Source organism: Chrysochloris asiatica, unplaced genomic scaffold (assembly GCF_000296735.1).
Source record: "Chrysochloris asiatica unplaced genomic scaffold, ChrAsi1.0 scaffold00023, whole genome shotgun sequence".
NCBI classification, from domain to species: Eukaryota; Metazoa; Chordata; class Mammalia; order Afrosoricida; family Chrysochloridae; genus Chrysochloris; species Chrysochloris asiatica.
In genome coordinates, this window is record NW_006408541.1 from 16,037,928 (window position 1) to 16,057,865 (window position 19,938).

The following is a 19,938-nucleotide window of genomic DNA, read 5'->3' on the forward strand; positions in this document are numbered from 1 at the left end:
TGGAACATAATCACACAGACTCCTTCCTCCTGGACCCCAGCCTTTTGGTTCCCATATAGAGCATGATGTTTACGAGTGTTTTACTTAAACATGACAGCAGTCTTGTACCTTAACTGCTATCGGAATTTTCATCACCATATTCTAGTACCAGTTAATGAGGTCTGGTGGTACAGGGGGTGGAACATTTGGCTGCTAAGTGTGTGGTCGGTCGGTGGTTCAAACCCACTGTCTGCTCCTTGGGAGAAAGATGAGATTGTCTGCTGCTGTATCGGGAACGCTACAGAGCATTTTTAATCTGTTCTTTCGGATTGCTCTGAGGTGGAATCCACTCAAGGTGGTGATGAGTTTGTGGTATTTTATCACATACTTACATATTAAATCTGCAATTTAGCTTCATTTCAAACATTAAGATTGCTTATTGGGCTTTTTTATAATATACTGAAACTGAGTCCTGGTGTGGCACTGTAGGGTAAGCACTCGATTGGAAGGTTGGCTTGAACCACAAAGTCGGTGATTCAAATTCACCATCCTCCCCTAGGAAACCCAATAAAGAGTCGGAACCCTAACCGACTCGAGTTGTAATTAACTAGATGGCACTTAACAACAGCAGTATGAAATTGATCTAAGTAGTAAAGTAAAACAGGCTCTGTGAACCCCATTGGGTCTCGTATGCCACATTTCATAAAATAGTGTCCTATAGGAATATGAGAACATGACTATGACTAGTGTGTATAATTTAGCGTCTCTCTTCCCCTTGGAGGTACAGAGAACCAGAACAGTCCTTTTCACTTCTATGGATTTTTATATAATACGATAGTGGACTCCTGATTTCACTAGATTTAAAAAGACCCTTTCCCAAAGCATAATTATCTTTTGCAAGTATGTGTTGGGGTCATGTTGTTAACCACGAGTTAGAACGACAGCAGTTGACTTCGAGAAGGGAGAGGTGAAATTCAAAATCAATTTAATCTTGTGAATTGCTCCTTTTTCTATAAGGGATCAGATAGTGAATATTTTAGGCTTTGTGAGTCTCTCTCTGTTCAATTATTCACTGCTGCTCTTGCAGCTCAAAAGCAGTTATATGCAATATGTAAACAAATGACCTAGCTATGTTCTAATAAAACTTTATCGGTAGACACTGAAATGACAATTCATATTATTTGCACATTTCAACAACATTACTTCTTCCTTTGATTTTCTTTCCAGTCATTAACCATGGTTAACTTGTAAGCCATGTAAGAATATAAGAAACTCAGAGCCAAACTGCCCATTTTACAGAAGGCCCGTTGAGGTTCCTGCAGAGGCCTGGTAGCTTAACGAGTTAGGAGCCTGGCTGCTAACCGCGAAGTCAGCAGTTGGAAACCATCAGCTGCTTTGTGGGATAAAAATGAAGCTTTCTGTTCCCATAAACTCTGTAGGATAAGCTCTGGTTTGCTAATTGCAAGGTTGGTGGTTCAAACCCACAGCCATTCCTTGGAAACCCTACACGGGGATGGCACAGAAGAACACCAACAAAACCCTATACAGGATTGCTGTGAGTCACAAGTAACCTGACAGCCTATCACTGCCATTGCTGCCAACACCTCCAAGCTGAATACGAATGGAAGAAACTAGAGTCAGCCTCTCCATTTTCCAGAAGGGAAACTGAGGTCTGCAGTTTATAAGGGAGGTGACTCTGTATGCAGGTCTGTTTGCTTTTCACTACACCATTCTGCCCTCTGCTGGTCGCACAGATAATAACATTTACTATGAGGAGTGGTGGAATACTGTACTATTTATGCAAACATGTTGCCTAAATTTGTTTGCCAGCCTTTCCCTGCCCCCAGGAGGTTTTTATTAGCACCACTTTGCCAGTTTTTTTGTGTTACTTTTTATTGTAGAAAATTAGCATAGCATGTTTACATAAATGGTAAGAGAGCCTGGAAAGCAAATGTAGCAGCCATGTGTTATGTGTAAAAATTCTGTGTATGTTGAAATGACTCATAATCAGGGCTAAGACAGGGGGCTTCAAAAGTTTGTGGAAAATTTCCATGATCTCTTAGTTCCATTTGCTAATGAACTTTTGGAAGCCCCCTCATCTACTAGAGATGAGATTTAATTTTGCTACTGTTCTGTCCAGAAAATCTCATTTGATGGAAAAATCATGTAAGTCATTAAAACACTGAACGATTTTGTAACCGGCAGTGTACAGCAGCCGATTGGGATTTGTAAGCTATGAAAATAAAACCTTTATGAGTGTTTAGAAACCTTCCTTTTGTCTCAGAGGTAGAAGAGCTCATAACCTTAGAACTTGATTTAGCTTTTGTTTCTCTTCCCCAGAAGCCTGTTATCTTGGCATCGTGGAACCCCGCTGTCTTAGTGGCCAAAGTGACTTGTTATGTGCCATGGAGTCAGTTCTGACTCATAGTGATCCTGGATAGGGTTTCTGAGGAGCAACTGTGGGTTTGAACTGCCAACTTTGTGGTGAACAATCCAGTACTCATCCTACCATGCTTATGGGAGCAGAAAGCTTTATCTTTCTCCCTCAAAGCAGCTAGTAGTTTCAGACTGCAGACCTTGTGGTTTAGTATCCCAACTTGTAACCCACCCATTATGCTTGTCTTCCAGAGCTCATACCAGGTGTCCTCGTGCCTGTAGCCTCCCAATTGGTATTGATATCTTGGCCAATATTTATTTGCTTTGGGGTCCTGATTTAAGTCATGGATACGTATTAACTGAGAGGCATTCACCAGCTCCAAGTTAATGTTCTTTTGACCTTCTGTCTCCATATGAATGACTGTTTAGAGGGATGAAATCTTTTTCATATACCTCTTTGTTATTGTAAATCAATATGTATATGTCATAAACAGTGTCAACTACAGAAACTAAAGTCCAAGATAATCCCACCTACTTTGGGTAACCATGGTAACCCTTAGACAGTGGTTCTAGCATCTCTTCCTAGTTTGGTTTATAAATCATATAATTAAGTTATAACTCATGCTTGTAGGCATCAGGTAGGTATGGAAATGAGTTGGGAAGTAGGCCAGTTTAAGAAAACTCACTTTCCAGAAATGAGATGAGATGTTTGGTGTGTATCGTTGGGACTGAGATTAAGTACAGCAGAAATACGCAAGTATCTCCTTATGACCCACCACACACATATGTGTGCCTGTGTGTGTGTGTGTAAAACTTTCCCAAACGATGTGATGCCCTTCTGCAGGATCGGGCCCTTCTGATAACGGGTTTTTGTTGTTAAGTGCCATCGAGTCGTTTCTGACTGACGGCCATCCAGCATAGGGTTTCCGAGGAGCGGCTGATGAGCTTAAACCTCCAACCTTGCTGTTCAAAGTGACCTTGCAGTCCAGTGCATTAACCCATAGGGCGGATGAAGTCCCTCCCTCCACCTTTGCATTCCATTTTGAATGGTTAACATGCTTAGCTGCTAACTGTGTGGTTGGTGGTTCAAGTTCACCCAGAGATCCCTTGAAAGAGGCTTGGCAGCCTGTTTAAAATCAAAACCAGCCCTTGGAAACCCTACGGAGCACAGTTCTCCTCTGAACCCATGCGTCAGAGGCTGTGTGTTTTGTTTTTATATTTCATTGCAAAAGGTGCTAACTATAATCCAGTCCTAAGGAGCTCTGGTAGCGTAGTGGTTATGAATCGGGCTGTGAACTGTAAGGTCAGCAGTTCAAAACTACCAACTGTTCCGTGGGAGAAAAATGAGGCTTTCTGCTCCCATAAAGATTTACAGCCTCGGAAATCCTGTACAGGGTCACTGTGAGTCGGAACCAACTCCACGGCACATAACCACCACCACCATAATCCAGTCCTGGAGTCCTGATGTGGCGCTGTGGGTTAATGTGCTGGAGTGCAAGGTTGCTTTGAACTGCAAGGTTGGTGGTTCTAGCTCAACCAGCCGCTCCTCGGAAACCTTATATAGGGTTGTTATGGGTCGGTACCGACTCAGAGGCATTTCCAGCGTAATCCAGGCCTGGTGTGGCTCTGTAGAATAAGCACCGGACTGCTAACCACAAGCTCGGCAGTTTAAACCCATCAGTCTCTCCTTAGAAACCCTATATGGGGTCGCTCCGAGTTCGAACTGACCTGAAGACACTTAGCAATAACAACATATAAGCTATTACTGTTGCTATAGTACAAACATGCCTACATCTCAGTGTTTAAAGTTTTCCAGCATTGTCACTGTTGATACTGTGCAGTCAAATGCTCTGCCACTGAGGTTACGCCCCTACTAATGATCCTGTGGACAAGTTCATTCTCTCTGCTCGGGGTCTGCCCTGTGATTCATAGGCTGAATCTGGCTTTACTCAAGTATGGCTGGTGTTGTTAAATGCTCTCAAGTTGATTCCTACTCATGGTGACCCTGTGTAGGGCTTCTGAGGAATGGCTGGTGGGTTTGAACTGCCAACTGTGTGGTTCTGCCTGCAGTACCACCAAATATTTCCTGGGGAATGGATCACCACTGGTTGAAAACCGCTGGTAAAGATGTTGGACTCGGTCATTGAGGTTAAAAGCCAGGTAACAGAAACGGAACCCATTTAAAGCATACAGCCCAGTGGCATTTAGAACATTCTAAATGGTACTGACTGCTTGTCTTTTCTCCTCCTGGTTCTTGCCAAGTAGGATGGTGTGCTCAGTGTGGCCAGGTTTATGAAGTCTAGATCCCTTTAGTGGAGACCAACTCCAACTTGTACATAGTGGCCGAAATGAAAACAGAATCGTTTCTATGAAGCGTAACATGCATCTGCGAGGTGCTTCGCTTATGAATCTCTCATTTGTCACAGATGGGTTAGATTTCTTTTTTTAACTTGACCTTGTATTATAGATACCAGCGGGTTAAGCTCTAGGTTGCTAACCTCAAACTTGGCAGTTTAAACCCCAAGCCGCTTCTCGGGTGAAAGATTTACAGCCTTGGAAACCCTATAGGGCAGTTCTGTGATGTCCTATATAGTTGCTATGAAGTGGAATCAAATATTCAGCAGCGGGTTGGGTGTTTATGTTGTGACTATTTTTCGAGGTTTGTAAATAACCCTCGAAATAACCCTCTGACTTATCATTTATCTGGAGGCCCCCTACCATATGAATCGAATGTTCACTTTCCATCATGGGCCATGCGGTATACTCCGGCTGCCGAGCTCCTGTCCGCTTGGTGCCACCAGCAGTTGAGCAAGGAGGTCAGCCCTTTGAACAGTCACGTTGTTTCCAAAGTTTTATTGTTGTTGTTAAGTACCGTAGAGTCTGTTCTGACCCATAGCAGCTCTGTATAGGGTTTCCGAGGAGTGGCTGGTGAGCTTGAACCGCTGACCTTGCCGTTCAAACTGACCTTGCAGTCTGACCCACACCAGGAAAGTAGAAGAAACTGAGTAAGAATCATAATTCCTCACTCCTCTTCCCAGAGTGCTGGGATATGTGGGGGTGAAAGAGGATTTTTCCCATGTAGTGGTTACGAATTGGGCTGTTAACCTCAAAGTCAGCAGTTCGAAACTACCAGCTGTTCTGTGGGAGAAAGATGAGGCTTTCTGCTCCCGTAAAGATTTACAGCCTCAGAAACCCTGTACAGGGTCGCTATGAGTCGGAATGGACTCCATGGCACATAACCACCAATTAGTAGTGGGAGGCCTGGTGTGGCGCGTGGGATAAAGCACTGAACCACAAGGTTGGTTGTTCAAACTCACCAGCTGCTACTTGAAAGTCACTGTGAGTTGGAACTGACTCAGCAGCACTTAACAACAATTTGTAGTGAGGAGCACACTGTGGGAAAAAGATGAAGTCATCTGCTCCCTCAAAGACTTCAAAGCCTCCGAAACACCATCAGGGTCACTGTGCTCTGGTAGCATAGTGGTTGGGAACAGGGCTGCCAGATGCTCAGCAGTGGAAAGGTGAGGCTTTCTGCTACTGTAAAGATTTATAGCCTTGGAAACCCTGTGTAGGGTCACTATGAATTGGAACCGACTCCTTGGGACATAACCACTAGCCACCACCATGAGTCAGAACAGACTCAATGGCATGTAATCAGAATGTGTGTATGTATGTTGTTGGTGTTAAGTGATGTTGCCTGGGTTCCAACTCATAGTGACCTTGTGAGTGTTTCTGAGGCTTTAAATTTTTGTGGAAAGCCTCATCTTTCTACTGAGGAGCAGTTGGGGTGGGGGGATTTGAACTGATGACCTTGTGGTTAGCAGTCCGGTGCCTATCCCACAGTGCTCCAGTATACAGAAGAGGGAGCTTCAGAAAGTTCTTCAGAATGGAATTAAAAGAGAATAGAAAATTTCCACTAATTTTTTGACTTTGTCTGTGTTCCTGTTAAAAGTTATATCATGAGTGGGCAAGTCTGTGCTAAACTGCTCTCCAGCCTCTCCTGTTTTTTGCTTTTGCAACTTGACCTGTTAGGGAGGGAAAGTGGATTCCCCTGATTGAGTTCTGTGTGCAGTATCTTTGGTGGATTTTCATTCCTCTTGCCACTTAGAGTTAGGCATTCCTGTTAAAATTCCTTGCAAGTCTCAAGAAGTGCTTTTGAAAAGATAATATGATAAGGTCTTTTATGCTAGACTTAACATGCTAATTTCTTTAAGAGAAGATAATGTAAAATATCTTGATTTTTAATCTTTATGGGGAATCCATTACAGGGCTATTTTGAGCCACCGGAAATTCCTTTTGAAAGTATTAATAACATTAATAAATGAATGTTTACGAATGCTTAATGGTAAAGGTTTCTATTTGTAGTATTAAAATCTTTTTAACTGCCTTTATGCAAGAAGCCTTGGTAGTGTAGTGGATTGAGAGCTGGGCTTCTAATCTCAAGGTCAGCAGTTCAAATCTACCGGTCACTCCAAGGGAGAAATAGGAGTTTTTCTGCTCCTATAAAGAGTTTCAGCCTCGGAAACCCTGTACAGGGTCACTATGAGTCGGCTCAGTGGCAGGCAACCAACCAGCCAATCATCTTTAATCTTGTCTAAGAAGCACTTTAATTCTGCTTGCTGTTTAATACTAGTGGTACTAATACTTATGTTGTTGACTTCAGCTGAGCTGACTATGACTCATGGCAATCAGTTGTACAGTAGAATGAAATGGTCCCTGATCTGCTTTCATTTGCTGTACCTAACTAAGATCGCATGTCTGCTTCTGTGAGAGTCAAGGTTTTGTGTCAGCTTGACTGGGCCAGTATGATTCTCCAGTGGTTTAGCAGTTGAGATACACCAGTCTCCCATTCTGAGATCTAATATAATATAATCACTTTTCAATCGATTGAAAGAACATTTCCTGTAGGGTGTGGCCTGCAACCCATACATTAAATGCTTGTGGATCCTGGTGTTAGGAAATCAAGGGAAGACTATATACAGCATTTCTGGAGAAAAATTTCAAGTCCCAAGTTGCAGTATTGAGTTATGGGACAAAATAATTGAACGACATAGGAAACATCAAAAGAAGATGTCGTTGTTCGTGTCATCAAATTGATTCTGACTCATAGTGACCCTCTTTAGGGTTTCCAAGGATCAACTAACTGGTGGGTCTGAACCACTGAGCTTGTGGGTAGCAGTTGAGTGCTTATCCTGCAGCACTACACCTGCAGTCCAGAAGAAGATGGAATGGAGGAAATAAACAGCCTCATTGTACCAAAGAGCATCGGTGGATGCTCAACTATTTGAGAGGTGGCATATAATCGAAAACCATTGCTGTTGAAGGAAGAAGTATAAGCTGCGCTCTAGGCAGTGGTGAAAACCAAGACTCGAGGAATTGATGGAAGACAAATTGAAATCTTTCAAATTGAAAACTGATACAACCTTGAAACCACTCAGTCTTCTAAACCAAGAAATTTGTAAGACAGATACCTGGTCAGCCAATTGGAAGATACTCATATTTGTGTCCGCTCCAAAGAGAGATGACACAATGGAATATGGAAATCATCAAACAATAGCATTAATATCACATGTAAATAAAATTTTGCTGAAGATAACTCAAGCAGTTTATCAACAGGGAGCTGCCAGAAATTCAAGCTGGATTCAGAAGAGAACATGGAAGTAGATATCATTGCTGGTGTCAGATGGATCTTTGTTGAAAGCATAGAACACCACAAAGATGTTTATCATTCTTTATTGACTGTGCAAAACCTTTAGATTGTGTGGATCATGATAAGCTATGGACAACATTATGGAGAAGGAGTATTCCATAACACTTAATTGTGCTCTTGAGGAAACTTGCACATAGACCAAGAGGCAGTTGTTTGAATATAACAAGGGAACACCGAGTGGTTTAAAATTAGGAAAGATGTGTGCCAGGGTTGTATTCTTTCACTATATTTATTCAATCTGTGTGCTGACAAATAATCCAAGAAGCTGGATTATATGAAGAAGAAAGTGACATTTGGGTTGGAGGAAGACTCATTAACAATCTTTGATGTGCAGATGATACAACCTTGTTTGCTGAAAATGAAGAGGCATTAAAATACTTACTGATGTAAAAGACCACAGCTTTCAGTATGGGTTACAAACACCTCAATGTAAAGACAACAAAACCCACTGGACTAATAAATAGCATCATAATGGATGGAGAAAAGATTGAAGTTATCAGAGACCTCGTTTTGCTTGGATCCACCATAATTCTCATGAAGCAGCAGTCAAGAAATTAAATAATGTATTGTATTAGGCGAATGTGCCTTGTTGAAGTGTTCAATAGCAAAGATGTCACTCTGAGGACACTAAAGTGCACCTGACCCAAACCATGGTATTTTTATTCCTGTAGTAGTTGTACATGAATAAGAAACACGAGAGGAGAATTGATGCATTTGAATTATGATGTTAGTGAAGGATGTTGAAAGTACCACGGACTGCCGGAAGAACAAACAAATCTGTCCTGGAAGAATTACAACCATAATGCACCTTAGACACAATATGGTGAGAATTCATCTCACATACTTTGGATATGTCTAGAAGGACCAGTCCCTGGAGAAGGACATCATGCCTGGTAAAGCTGGAGGGCCAGTGATAGCCCATCCAAACCAATCAAATTGTTGTCTGAAAGGATTCCATTGGCTAACTTTCTTCCTAGACTCTTAGTCCAGAAGTTCTGCTGAAACCTGTCCACTGTTGGTGACCCAATTGGTACTTGAAACACTAGTATCACAGCAGTATGCAAGCTCTTACTCTTGTACCAACTGACAGCAGGTAGAGTACCCATAAAAGCAACCCAGTTTGAGGAGAGTATGTTGTATGTCCGCTGTGGCTCAGGCATTCTGTTAGTCCTAATAGTTGTTGGTGTTGCTAAGTGCTGGCAAGTCTATTCCAACCCATTAACAACCCTGCATTGAGTTTCCAAGAAGCAGCTGGTGAGCTTGAACTGCCGACCTTGTGGTTAAAACCGACTTTGTATTCTATCACATTAATCCACAGCGCCACACCAGGACTCCTAAGAGTAGCTGTGCTTTAATTTAGTATTTAGGTGTATCATATCAGCCTCTTTAGGAGGGCTTCCTGGGCTCATCTTAATACTGCATCTTGTTAAATATGGACTCCTGGCGTGGCGCTGTGGGTAAGGCGTTGACTATAACGTCAGCTTGAGCCGCAAGGTCTGAGATTCAGGTTCAAGAGCCGCTCCATGGAAACCCTATGCAGGATGGCTGTGGGTCGGAACCGACTTGACGACACATTACAACAGCAGCAACTTGTTAAAAACATGGTTTGGCTTTTTGCTCTCTCTCCAAACCCTCCAGTGAAATGAGTGTGAGGGAAACAGAAACTTGGTGAGTTGAGTTTTGAGTCTCAGCGGCCCTATAGGATAGGGCAGAATCACCTCAGAGGGTTCCCAAGGCTTTCACCTCAATAGAAGGAGACTGGTAGCATCCAGCGGCTGGTGTGCTTGAATCGCTGACCTTCTGATTAGCAGCCACGCGTTTTAACCTCTTTGTCATTAGGGCTCCATAAGGCTCAGGAGGAGCTGTATGTAGGGAGAGCTCTGGTAGCGTAGTGGTTACAAATCAGGCTGTGAACCTTTAGGTTAGTAGTTCGAAACTACCAGTTCTGCTGGAGAAAGATGAGGCTTTCAGCTTCTGTAAAGATTTACAGCCTCGGAAACTCCGTACAGGGTTGCTGTGAGTTGGAACTGACTCCACAACACATAACCACCAAGGCTCAGGAGGAGCTGTATGTAGGTGAGTTTTAAGAGATTATTTTTTTTAAAACCTCAGGCATAATAGGTACAACTCCTTTTCATAAACGTTTGGAACCCAGTAGTAGGGAGATTACCAGCTTCTCCCGTGCCCGTCTGCTACTATGTTTGGCTTCATTCAGCACTGGAGCGAGCAAGAAATGAAGGACCTTTGAAATCAGAAGCTGGGAATTTCCCTAGTGGCAAGCAGGTGCAAGTGGCTGGGTGTGAGTTGGCCCCTGCCTCTTCCCACAAACAGATGAAATGCCATTTGTAAGTCTGGTGCCCGTTTGGGCATCTGGACGTAGTGGTGAGGGTCTGGCTACATTGCCATTTGAGATTTACACGGTGAAAAGGCCAAACCAATTTCAAAGGCAGCTTAACTGATTTGCCGTAGAGCTTTGTGTTGACTAGAATAACTGGGGAGTTCTTCTTCCTCTGTGGCTTTAATGGTTTAATATGGGATTAAAGCGCTTTGTTTAAAATAAAGGGTTAACTCTGCCCTCCCTACCTCAATCTGTAACGCCACGTTGGCTTGGAGAAATCAAATGCAATTTTCCAACTTCTCCCTTCTTCCCTTCTCCTACACCTAAAAATTGTGTTTATTTGTGAATCTGGCTTTTAACAGTATGTGTTTGTTTCCCCAGCTTCACCAGCCTCCATGAAGACAGGCCAAGCAGGGAGTTTATCTGGCAGCCCAAAGCCGTTTTCTCCCCAAGCGTCAACGCCAATCACAACGAAAGCAGACAAGACACCCACCACTGGAAGTATCCTGAATCTTAACCTTGGTCAGTCAGAATTTTTAGAAGTGTGTCTTTGTGCTAACTACGAATATTTTTGCAAGTTGCGATGTCCTCTTTTGGTGGCGTGGTTCTTCACCTTTGAGCTCTTTTACTCAGCAAAAAATGGTAGAAGTGCAGTGGATGGAGGTGAAGAGAGATGACTATCAGGTTGTTGTTGTTAAGTGGCATCGAGTCGATTCCAACCCATAGCGACCCTGTATAGGGTTTCAAGTAAGCAATTTTCTCTGGAGTCCTGGTGTAGTGCTGTGGGTTAATGCGCCAGAATGCAAAGCAGTTTGAACTGCAAGGTTGGTGATTCAAGCGCACCAGCTGCTCCTCGGAAACCCCATACAGGGTTACAATGGGTTGGAACTGACTCCACGGCACTTCACAACAACGGCACTTCACAACAACAAGCAATTTTCTGGGGCTAGTCCATATCCAAAGTTGCTTTCTCTTGAAGCACCCTAGGCCACTGCAAACTGAATTGCCCTTGAGGAGTGAACCCAGTTCTCACATATGCATATGTACGTATACATCTTGTTTTACTGTGTTTAGCTTTATTGCGCTTCCCAGATATTGCCTTTTTTTTTCCCCCTTCCCTAAACTGAAGGTTGCAGTACCATTGTATCATACAAGTCTGTCACTCCTTGACAGCCACAGTTGGGTCAGTATCACAGTACTGCAGACTTTTAATAATGCTGTTACTACACACTGAGTGGAGGCCTGGTGTGGCGCTGTGGGTTAATGCGCCAGAGCATTTGAACTGCAAGGTCGGTGGTTCAAGCTTACCAGCTGCTCCTTTGAAACCCTATACAGGGTCAGTATGCGTTGGAATCGACTCGATGGCACTTCACAACAACAACAATAACACACTGAGGAGTAGACTACAGGATAAAGACCAGACCATAAGTTCCGTTTGAACTGAAGGGTCGACAGTTGAAATCCACCAGCAGCATCTCTGAGACACTTTACTCAAGTGCCTATGAGTCAGAGCTGACTCGATGGTAGTTAATGACAGTAGACTGAAATACAGTATAAACGTAACTTTGTGTGCTAGGAGTCCTTAGTGGAGTCCTGGCGTGGCGCTGTGGGTTCACGCGCTGGACTGCAAAGTTGGTGTGAACTACAAGGGTCAAGCTCACCAGCTGCCGCTTGGAAACCCCATACAGGGTCGCTATGGGTTGAAACCGACTTGAAAGCATTTAACAACAACAGGAATCACACAAACGTGTCTGACTGTATTTCAGTAGTTTCTTCACTGCATGGGTCAGGGACCAAACCCACCATATCTGACGCATAATGCATATGAACAGTGGAAACAAGTTTCATGTGTCATTCTGTATCTTTCTGTGTCCTGTTACTCAGACTATTTTCTTGAGTCTCTTCTTTATTTAAATGCTGGACTTCAAACCCTGAATTAGTATTTTTTTAACTTGTTGAGCTTTAGTTGGTAGCTTTAAAAATACTGCTTTACGCCAAAGACTCCATTATAAATTGGTACTGGAAATATTAAGTACTAACTACAGGTGTTATCTGAAGATATATTCCATGACCCCCACTTTTATTGAGCAGCTGTTTTTGTGCTCTTGGTTTAGGGGTGTGTGGGGGGAATAGGGGGTTGTGTAAACGTGGTGAGAAACTCATCTAAGGACTGTGCTTTTCTTGAACTTAGGTTCTAGACTGGAAGAGACCATGATCACAGGAAATGAACTAGGTAGTTACCATGGTGATGCTGCTGCTATGGTAAAAGGTATTTGACACATGGAGAATGAAAGGCAGGCTGGAGGTGGAACCTGTGATTCAGTTGTATGGAGGGGTCTGGGAGGGCCTCTTTGAAGATATTTGAACAGAGATTTGCATGATACTAAGAAACCGACCATGCCAGTATTTGTAGGAAGACCATCCTAGAAGGAAGGACCAAGAGGTTGAAAAAGGCCCTAAGGTCAGAACTAACTTGGTATGGTAAGGAGACAGAGGAAAGCACTGATGATTGAGCTGGGAGTGGGCTAGATAGAATATGTGTGTGGTGGTAGAGTGGGTGTCAAGAGATCAGTTTTAGAATCTACAAGTTTGAGTTGCTGGGAGACTCCAATGTAGGACCCATCTGGTGAGCAGGTGGAGGTGTGAACCAGGGAGCCTGGGCAGATGGCGGCAGGAGGTGTAGTTTGGAGACTATTGATCATACGTGGGATTGGTTTAGGGAGGTGACTGTCAACTCCAGGGTACTCTGGACAGTGCCTGAAGACATTTTTTGGAGTTCTCTTAGTAAATAAAGAGTCCTGGTGTGGCGCTGTGGGTTCATGCGCCAGACTGCAAAGCTGTTTGAACTGCAGTTCAAGCTCACCGGCTGCTCCTCAGAAATCCTATACAGGGTTGCTGTGGATCAGAACTGATGGCACTTAACAACAACAACATTAGTAAATAAAAGGAGCTTTGGTCGCACAGTGGTTTCAAGTTGGGCTGCTAACCCCAAGCAGTTCTGTGGTGCTCTAGGATAAAGCATCGTTGTCAGTTTGAGCTGCAAGGGCGGCAGTTCAACAAGCGTCCCTGGTAGCAGCTAACTCCAGGGTCAGCAGTTTGAAACTACCAGCTGTTTTGTGGGAGAAAGATGAGGCTTTCTGCTCCCGTAAAGATTTACAGCTTTGGAAACCCTGTGCAGGGTCACTATGAGTCGGATCGGACTCCACGGTACATCACCACCATCAGCACCATAGTAAATGGTGAGTAGAAGTTACAGAGCATAGGACTGCAACAGCCTTATAAAACAATTACTGTGTGTGAAAATAGTAGTGAAAATAGTAGTGTCCATGAGGTTTTGTCTTGTCCCTGGCCTAGAGCATCATGAAAAATGTTAGGGCTTTGAGATCTGTGGTGATGGTGGTGGTGATGTTCCATGGAGATGGTTTCAACTTACAACCTTCCTATTAGGGTTTCTGAAGCTGTAAGTCTTTATGGGAGCAAAAAGCTTCATCTTTCTCCCAAGGAGCGAATGATAGATGCCAACTGCACACCTTGCATTTAGCAGCCCAGCTCATAATCTGCTACGTTACCAGGGACCTTTAATGTTGTTAAGTGCCATCAAGTCAGTTCCCACTCAGCCACCCTGTATAGGGTTTCCGAGGAGGGACTGGTGGGTTTGAACCTCCGACCTTGCAGCTCAAACTGACACAGTGCTTTATCCTATAGCACCCCAGCAGAACTGCTTTGGGACCCTGTGGAGATCAGGAAGAGAAAAAGAAGGCAATATAAAGTGTTCCGGAAGGGAGGTGTGGCCACCTGTGTGGACCCCCAGAGGTCATCTCGTATGCAGCGCCATTTTTAGCTGGAGAAACGTGATCCGGAGGGAAGAGGGTTAAGGTGGCAGGACTGTGGGCTAATGGATCAAGGACTCTCACCTGTTAGCTGCCCAGCTGGGCAGTTGAGGTGGATTGGACTTGATTGACCTGGCAGGAATCCCCCTCTTTGGATTCCTGGGAACACTCACTGTTCTCACACCTGCTTTCCCCTGAAGAACTGCTCGGTGGCGGCATTTTCACCGTGGCGGCGTTTTCATGGCGTTTGAGCACCCTTAGGACACCGTGGGTTGCTTGGGTCAGCTTGGCACATTGCAGGCATGAAGAGTTCTTCCTGCCATGTGTCCTCAGTGTGTGGGCGGGGGGCCATGGAGTCTGAGTTCCTTGGTAGCACTTTGATTTCCCTGCACACACTCCTCATTTCAGTCAACAGGAATGAAAGCCTTGTAGTATGGAATTTCATTACCTAATGAAGGAGCTCTGGTAGCGTAGTGGTTATGAATCGGGCTGTGAACTGTAAGGTCAGCAGTTCGAAACTACCAGCGGTTCCGCAGGAGAAAGATGAGGCGTTCTGCTCCCGTAAAGATTTACAGCCTCGGAAACCCTGTGCAGGGTCGCTATGAGTCGGAACCGACTCCACGGCACTTAACAACAACAACAACAATGAAGGATCAGCTAATGATGGATGGAAGGATCCTTGGTGGATAGAAAAGCCTGGAAAGTGGAGGGAAATGGTAAAACTGCGCAGCTGCAAGATGGGATCTGGTCTGTGGTTCATGGAACTAGTTGCAGAAAGACCAGATTGCCTGGGGTAATGATGGAATTATTCTCACCGACAAAACACTTTCTCATTTAAGAAACAAAACAAAACCCCAGAACATTGAAACAGCAAATTAGAGAGAGAGGAAGCAGATCAGTGCATATTATGGGTTGGAGTGAGGGGGGCGCTTGATAACCAAGCACCAGGAGGATTTTTTAGGGGATGGGATTGTTCTGTTTCCTGTTGGAGGAAGCTGTGGGTCTGTGCACGTGTTAAAGCTCGAACTGCACACCCATCAAAGTGAGTCTTACTGTCTACAACATTAAAACAAAATTCAGCAATCTTCAAGGTAGATAATAGCCCCGTTTACAGAACTGAGGCCCAGAGAAGCAAATTGACTTTCCTAAAACTCAGATGTGTCTGACTTGGAAGCTTGGCCTCTTGACCCAGGAGAAAAGACTTGAAATGCTTCTTGCCAGGACCTCATTAAGACTTTTGAAGCCCTGAGCCTCCTGTTCTTGATGGATAATAAATTGGCCCAGCTACAGGGGGCTAGGTGGGTGAGATGAGTGTGGATTCGGAATGGGTGACATTAGGGAGGACAGAGTGGGCTTTTTAAAGGAAGCTGCTCCCTCCTAATTTGTTTTCACAAACGTTGAATTTACAAGAAAGTAAAATCTAGATTTTGATTATGAAATCTGATTTTTCAAAATTAGCAGTTTGATTCATTTAAAAGTAAGTACATAAAAAACAGACACAAAAAATAACCCTACTTGGGCCCTCAACGAAAAAAATATAAAAAGCCCCTGAGTGGTCGGTCAGTGGGTGACTTAGCTCAATGACATGCTGTTGTCATGAGTTGGAATGGCAGCAGCCACGGGGTGGACGGAAGGTTTATTAAGAGACCTGATTCTTCTGCAGGCTGACTGACCAGCCCCCCATTCCCTTGTTGGTGTCTTCCTCCCACAACAGGGAGCTAAGCCCCAGTATTTATTATGGGAGCTTCCTCTGTGACTCATTCTAAATAAGTCATAAATAAGAATGAATTTGTGAGAGGAGAGAAGAGGACCAAATTCTTCTTTCTCAAGATGCCTGTTTACTTTCTCTGGTAATCCCATCTCCTCTTATCTCTTGGGAGGTGTTTACTTGGGCTGAACAAACTCAGCAGTTCAATAGTCCTATTAGTGGCAAAAAATGTTCCTTGATGCTCTATTGAAGATGCCGACAGAGCAACGGAAAATTGTCAGACCCGGAGCTTTTTTGCGTATTTCTCCGTCGTCGCTGACAAGCGGCCTCCTTTTTCTACATAAAGCTCTGCCGTGGCAGGTGCGTTCTTTGAAAACTTCAGATGTGCAGCTGGGGGCCCAGGTTTCTCAGATGTTGTGTGTTCTTTAGAGAGAGAGCAAGTGAGTGAGGTGGGAAGACCGGTTTGGTTTTGATAAGATAGCATCTGCCTGCCTCCTGTCTACATGATTCTCCCTTGAAGGACCATCGTTTTGTGGTTGTTAAAAGTCATTCTGTGCATTGCAATTTTGCCTACAACTTCAGAACAAACGAGATCGCTCTCTCCTATTTTTAACTGAAAATAAAGTGCTTATATTTTTCTTTTTAAAGGTTTATTTTGGGTTTTATAGGTAATGAATACACATCACCAATTCTAAAGTTGTTGTTGGTCGGTTCCAACTCATAGTGACCCTGCATAGAGTTTCCGAAGCTGCACATCTTTACAGGAGCAGAAAGCCTCATCTTGCTTCTACAGAACAGCTGGTGGTTTCGAACTGTGGATCTTGAGCTTAGCAGCCTGACTTGTAACCACTATGCTACCAGAGCTCCTATGCTAAAGTACAAAGGCTATTTATGTAATATCACTTCCCTAAAGCTCTGACCATGGTTTTTCAGGCAGGGATACTGCTTACTGTCCTCCAAAACATAGGCCAGTTCTGCACATCAGAGAATTGCTTGTCTGAATGTCAATAACACCGTCATAGAGAACCTCCTGAGAGAGCATACATATACGTTAATTGTTGTTAAAATGCCATTGAGTCAGTTCCAACTCATAGTAACCTTGCGTAGGGTTTCTGGGGAGCGGCTGGTGAGTTTGAACCTCCAACCTTGCAGTCCAATGCTTATCTTCCCGCACCACAATGAACGAGGGGGCTTTTAAACATTTGTGGAGAAATAGAAGGAAAGGCTGAGATGTTTCCATGAACTCTTTGAAGCTGTCTTGTACAGGCATCTATACCCTGCACCCTTTTTTTCTCCCCATGCCAACACTAGTACGCTAATTTATCCATTATTTTATGTCTCATTTGAAAGGCCAGCTTTTCTTTGCACATTGAGATCTACCCATTTTCTTAGCAGCTGCTGTCTATTCTATTTAACAATAAATTGCAATTTATCAACTCTTAGTTGATACCCATTTCTTGTTACTGAAAATATAGCTGCTGGGAAGTGGCTTTGTACACAGACCCTTTTACACGCGTGGGAGTACATCTGTAGGATCAGTTCCTCGAAGTGGAATCGCTGGGTCAGAGGCTGCACGCGGTTGACATTTTGAGAGAGATTGCCAAATTGCCCTCTAAAGAGGTTCTTCTGATTTATGCTCCCAGCAGAGATGTCAGATTGTGCTGCTTCCTCTGGTGTGGGTATTTTTTTTAATCCCCAGTTTTCCATTTATAGCCTAAGCTGTCTTCATATCAGCTGAAAAGTTCAAAATGTTGGCAGGAAGGGTGGATTCTGAAGATAGTCCCTATATAAAGGGCAGGAGTGGCGAAAGGTCTGGTAAGCTCCAAGGAGCATTCTTTTCTCCCCACACATGAGAGGCCAGTCAAAATGCACTGATTACATTTGGCAGAACTCCCCAAGGTCTGCTCCCTGGGACCTGATCCCAGCCCAAGCCTTTTGTCTGTTTCCTGTTAGAATAAGCATAACGGGATCTTATTGACCACAGAGACCTTAACTTTGTACAGTGAGATGCTTTACCTTCTCCTTCCTCCTGCTCATGGATCATACTGACTTTAGTATTTTGGGGCTGAAGTTAAGTGTCTGCGTTTACTCTGGACATACATAGATACATACAGGTAACTAGATTATTTTGGCAAGATGTAGAGTCTCTTTTTTTATGAACAATAAAATTTAGAAGAGTGGTTATTAACACGGATAGCCAAGAGTTTTGATGGTACAAGGAAGGGATTGCAATCATTTTAACAAACTGAAGTCTATGATGTGTTTTATATAGAACTGATAATCTGCTTTGTAAACCCTCACTCAACCCACAATAAAACAATTACAGAGTTTAGGGAGGGAAATGGTGGATTTTCTTTACTCATATAGAAGATGGGTTTAATATAGGAATTTTCAACCTTCACTGCCAGTTAGAATCACCTTGAGGGGAGATTTAAAAGACCTGATGTTCAAGTCTGTCTCCAGGCCAATTAAATCAGAATCTCTGGGGATGGGCCCCACGCATCAGCACTTTTAAAGCTCTACAGATGGGAGTTTTGATGGTGCAGTGATTAAGTAGTAAGTCCTGGGATGGCGCTGTGGGTTAATGCGCCAGACTGCAAAGCCGCTTGAACTGCAAGGTCGGCGGTTCAAGCTCACCAGCTGCTTCTCAGAAACCCTATACAGGGTCGCTATAGGTCGGAATCTACTCAGTGGCACTTAACAACAACAATCTGGCCAAATGGTCTTCAGTTGGAATCCAGCTGCTGCTGCCCCACAGAAGAAAGATGTGGCGGTCTGCTTCCATAAAGATTTCCGCCTTGGAAACCTTATGAGTCAATTCCATTCTGTCAGAATCTGAATCCACTCGATGGCCATCGATTTTGTTTGATACACGTGATTTCAGTGTCCAGCCAAGGTTAGGAATTACTTGGGTTATCCATCTGTAACCTGTACACCAATTCTGGCCCCTTAGATGTGGTTGTTTTTTTTTTAAATAAAGTTTTATTGGAACATAGTTACATCCATTTGTTTACATATCCTTTATAACTACTTTTGCAATAGAACCTCTGTGGCCCACAAAGCCTAAAACTCTCGGGCACTTTACAGAAAAAGTTTGCTGACTGCCGGTCTAGTATATTGAGTTTTTTACTAGCTACTGTGTGGGATCTCTTAACCATGTTAGTGAGGACATTGATGGACATAGTACTTGGCCGCCTCCCCTCAGAAAATGCTTTTTTTTTTTTTGGTAGGGTCCCGCTTTCTGCTCTTATCCCTTGATGGTCTCAGGGACCTCCACTCCTAGATTGCAAAGTTAATCACTCCCCTTCTTGCTACGAATCGTCCACCTTTACATTTCCAATCCTCACAATCAGTCTTGATAACAATTATTCACTATTGTATCACAGGAGACCCATCCGCATTTCCTTTTATCAGCCCCACCTAGACAAATTGGATACTACTCAGTGGAGATTCTACCTTCCTCCAGGCCCTCTGGATCTAGGTTCCCTCTTGAAAGCTTGTAAGCCAGTCACTTCTTGCCTTTGTAGCTTCACCCCCCTCCCATTTTAGGTAGCCAATGTCCAAGTTGCCCATCCCTGTCTGCTTTGTGTATGGAGGGGGTGGGAATGATCCTTGCTTTAAGGATTTGTTCCCTCTTTTGAGCATCCATAGGTGTAGGTCGAGTTCATCAAATTGTATCAAATTACTCTTTTTTTTCCCTTTTTCTCTTTCTAGTTGGCTCTGGTCATCTAGTCGTTGAAGCCAGGTCAAATGGATGTTATCTGCAAGTGAGGGTGTTCTTGTGCATATGCCCTCTCTTCCTATCAGCTGGATGCTTCACTCTCCACTCTAGTCCTCTGTGGCTGTGTCACTGACTCTGGGCCCAAGAGTTCCCAGGTCTTGCCACACTGCTGGCCAACCAGGAACGTTGTAGTGCTTAGCTTGCAGCTTCATTGCTGTTTTTCCCTCATTTCCCCTTATCGGTGATGAATGTGGTCACCAATCGGAGTGTGTGTTC

General features: G+C 43.8%; 1 protein-coding gene across 14 annotated transcripts in view; it reads left to right on the top strand.

The window, feature by feature from the left end:
* Positions 1–19,938, top strand: part of ZMYND8 (zinc finger, MYND-type containing 8) — a 134,027-nt gene that overhangs the window by 82,713 nt on the left and 31,376 nt on the right. For 12 of the 14 annotated variants that reach the window (XM_006839204.1, XM_006839205.1, XM_006839208.1 and 9 more), the window contains one exon: positions 10,785–10,925. The exons of the other annotated variants lie outside the window; for them this stretch is intronic. In XM_006839204.1, the coding sequence (XP_006839267.1) occupies positions 10,785–10,925 (141 nt within the window). The remainder of the gene's footprint in view (positions 1–10,784; positions 10,926–19,938) is intronic. 14 annotated transcript variants of the gene reach the window in all.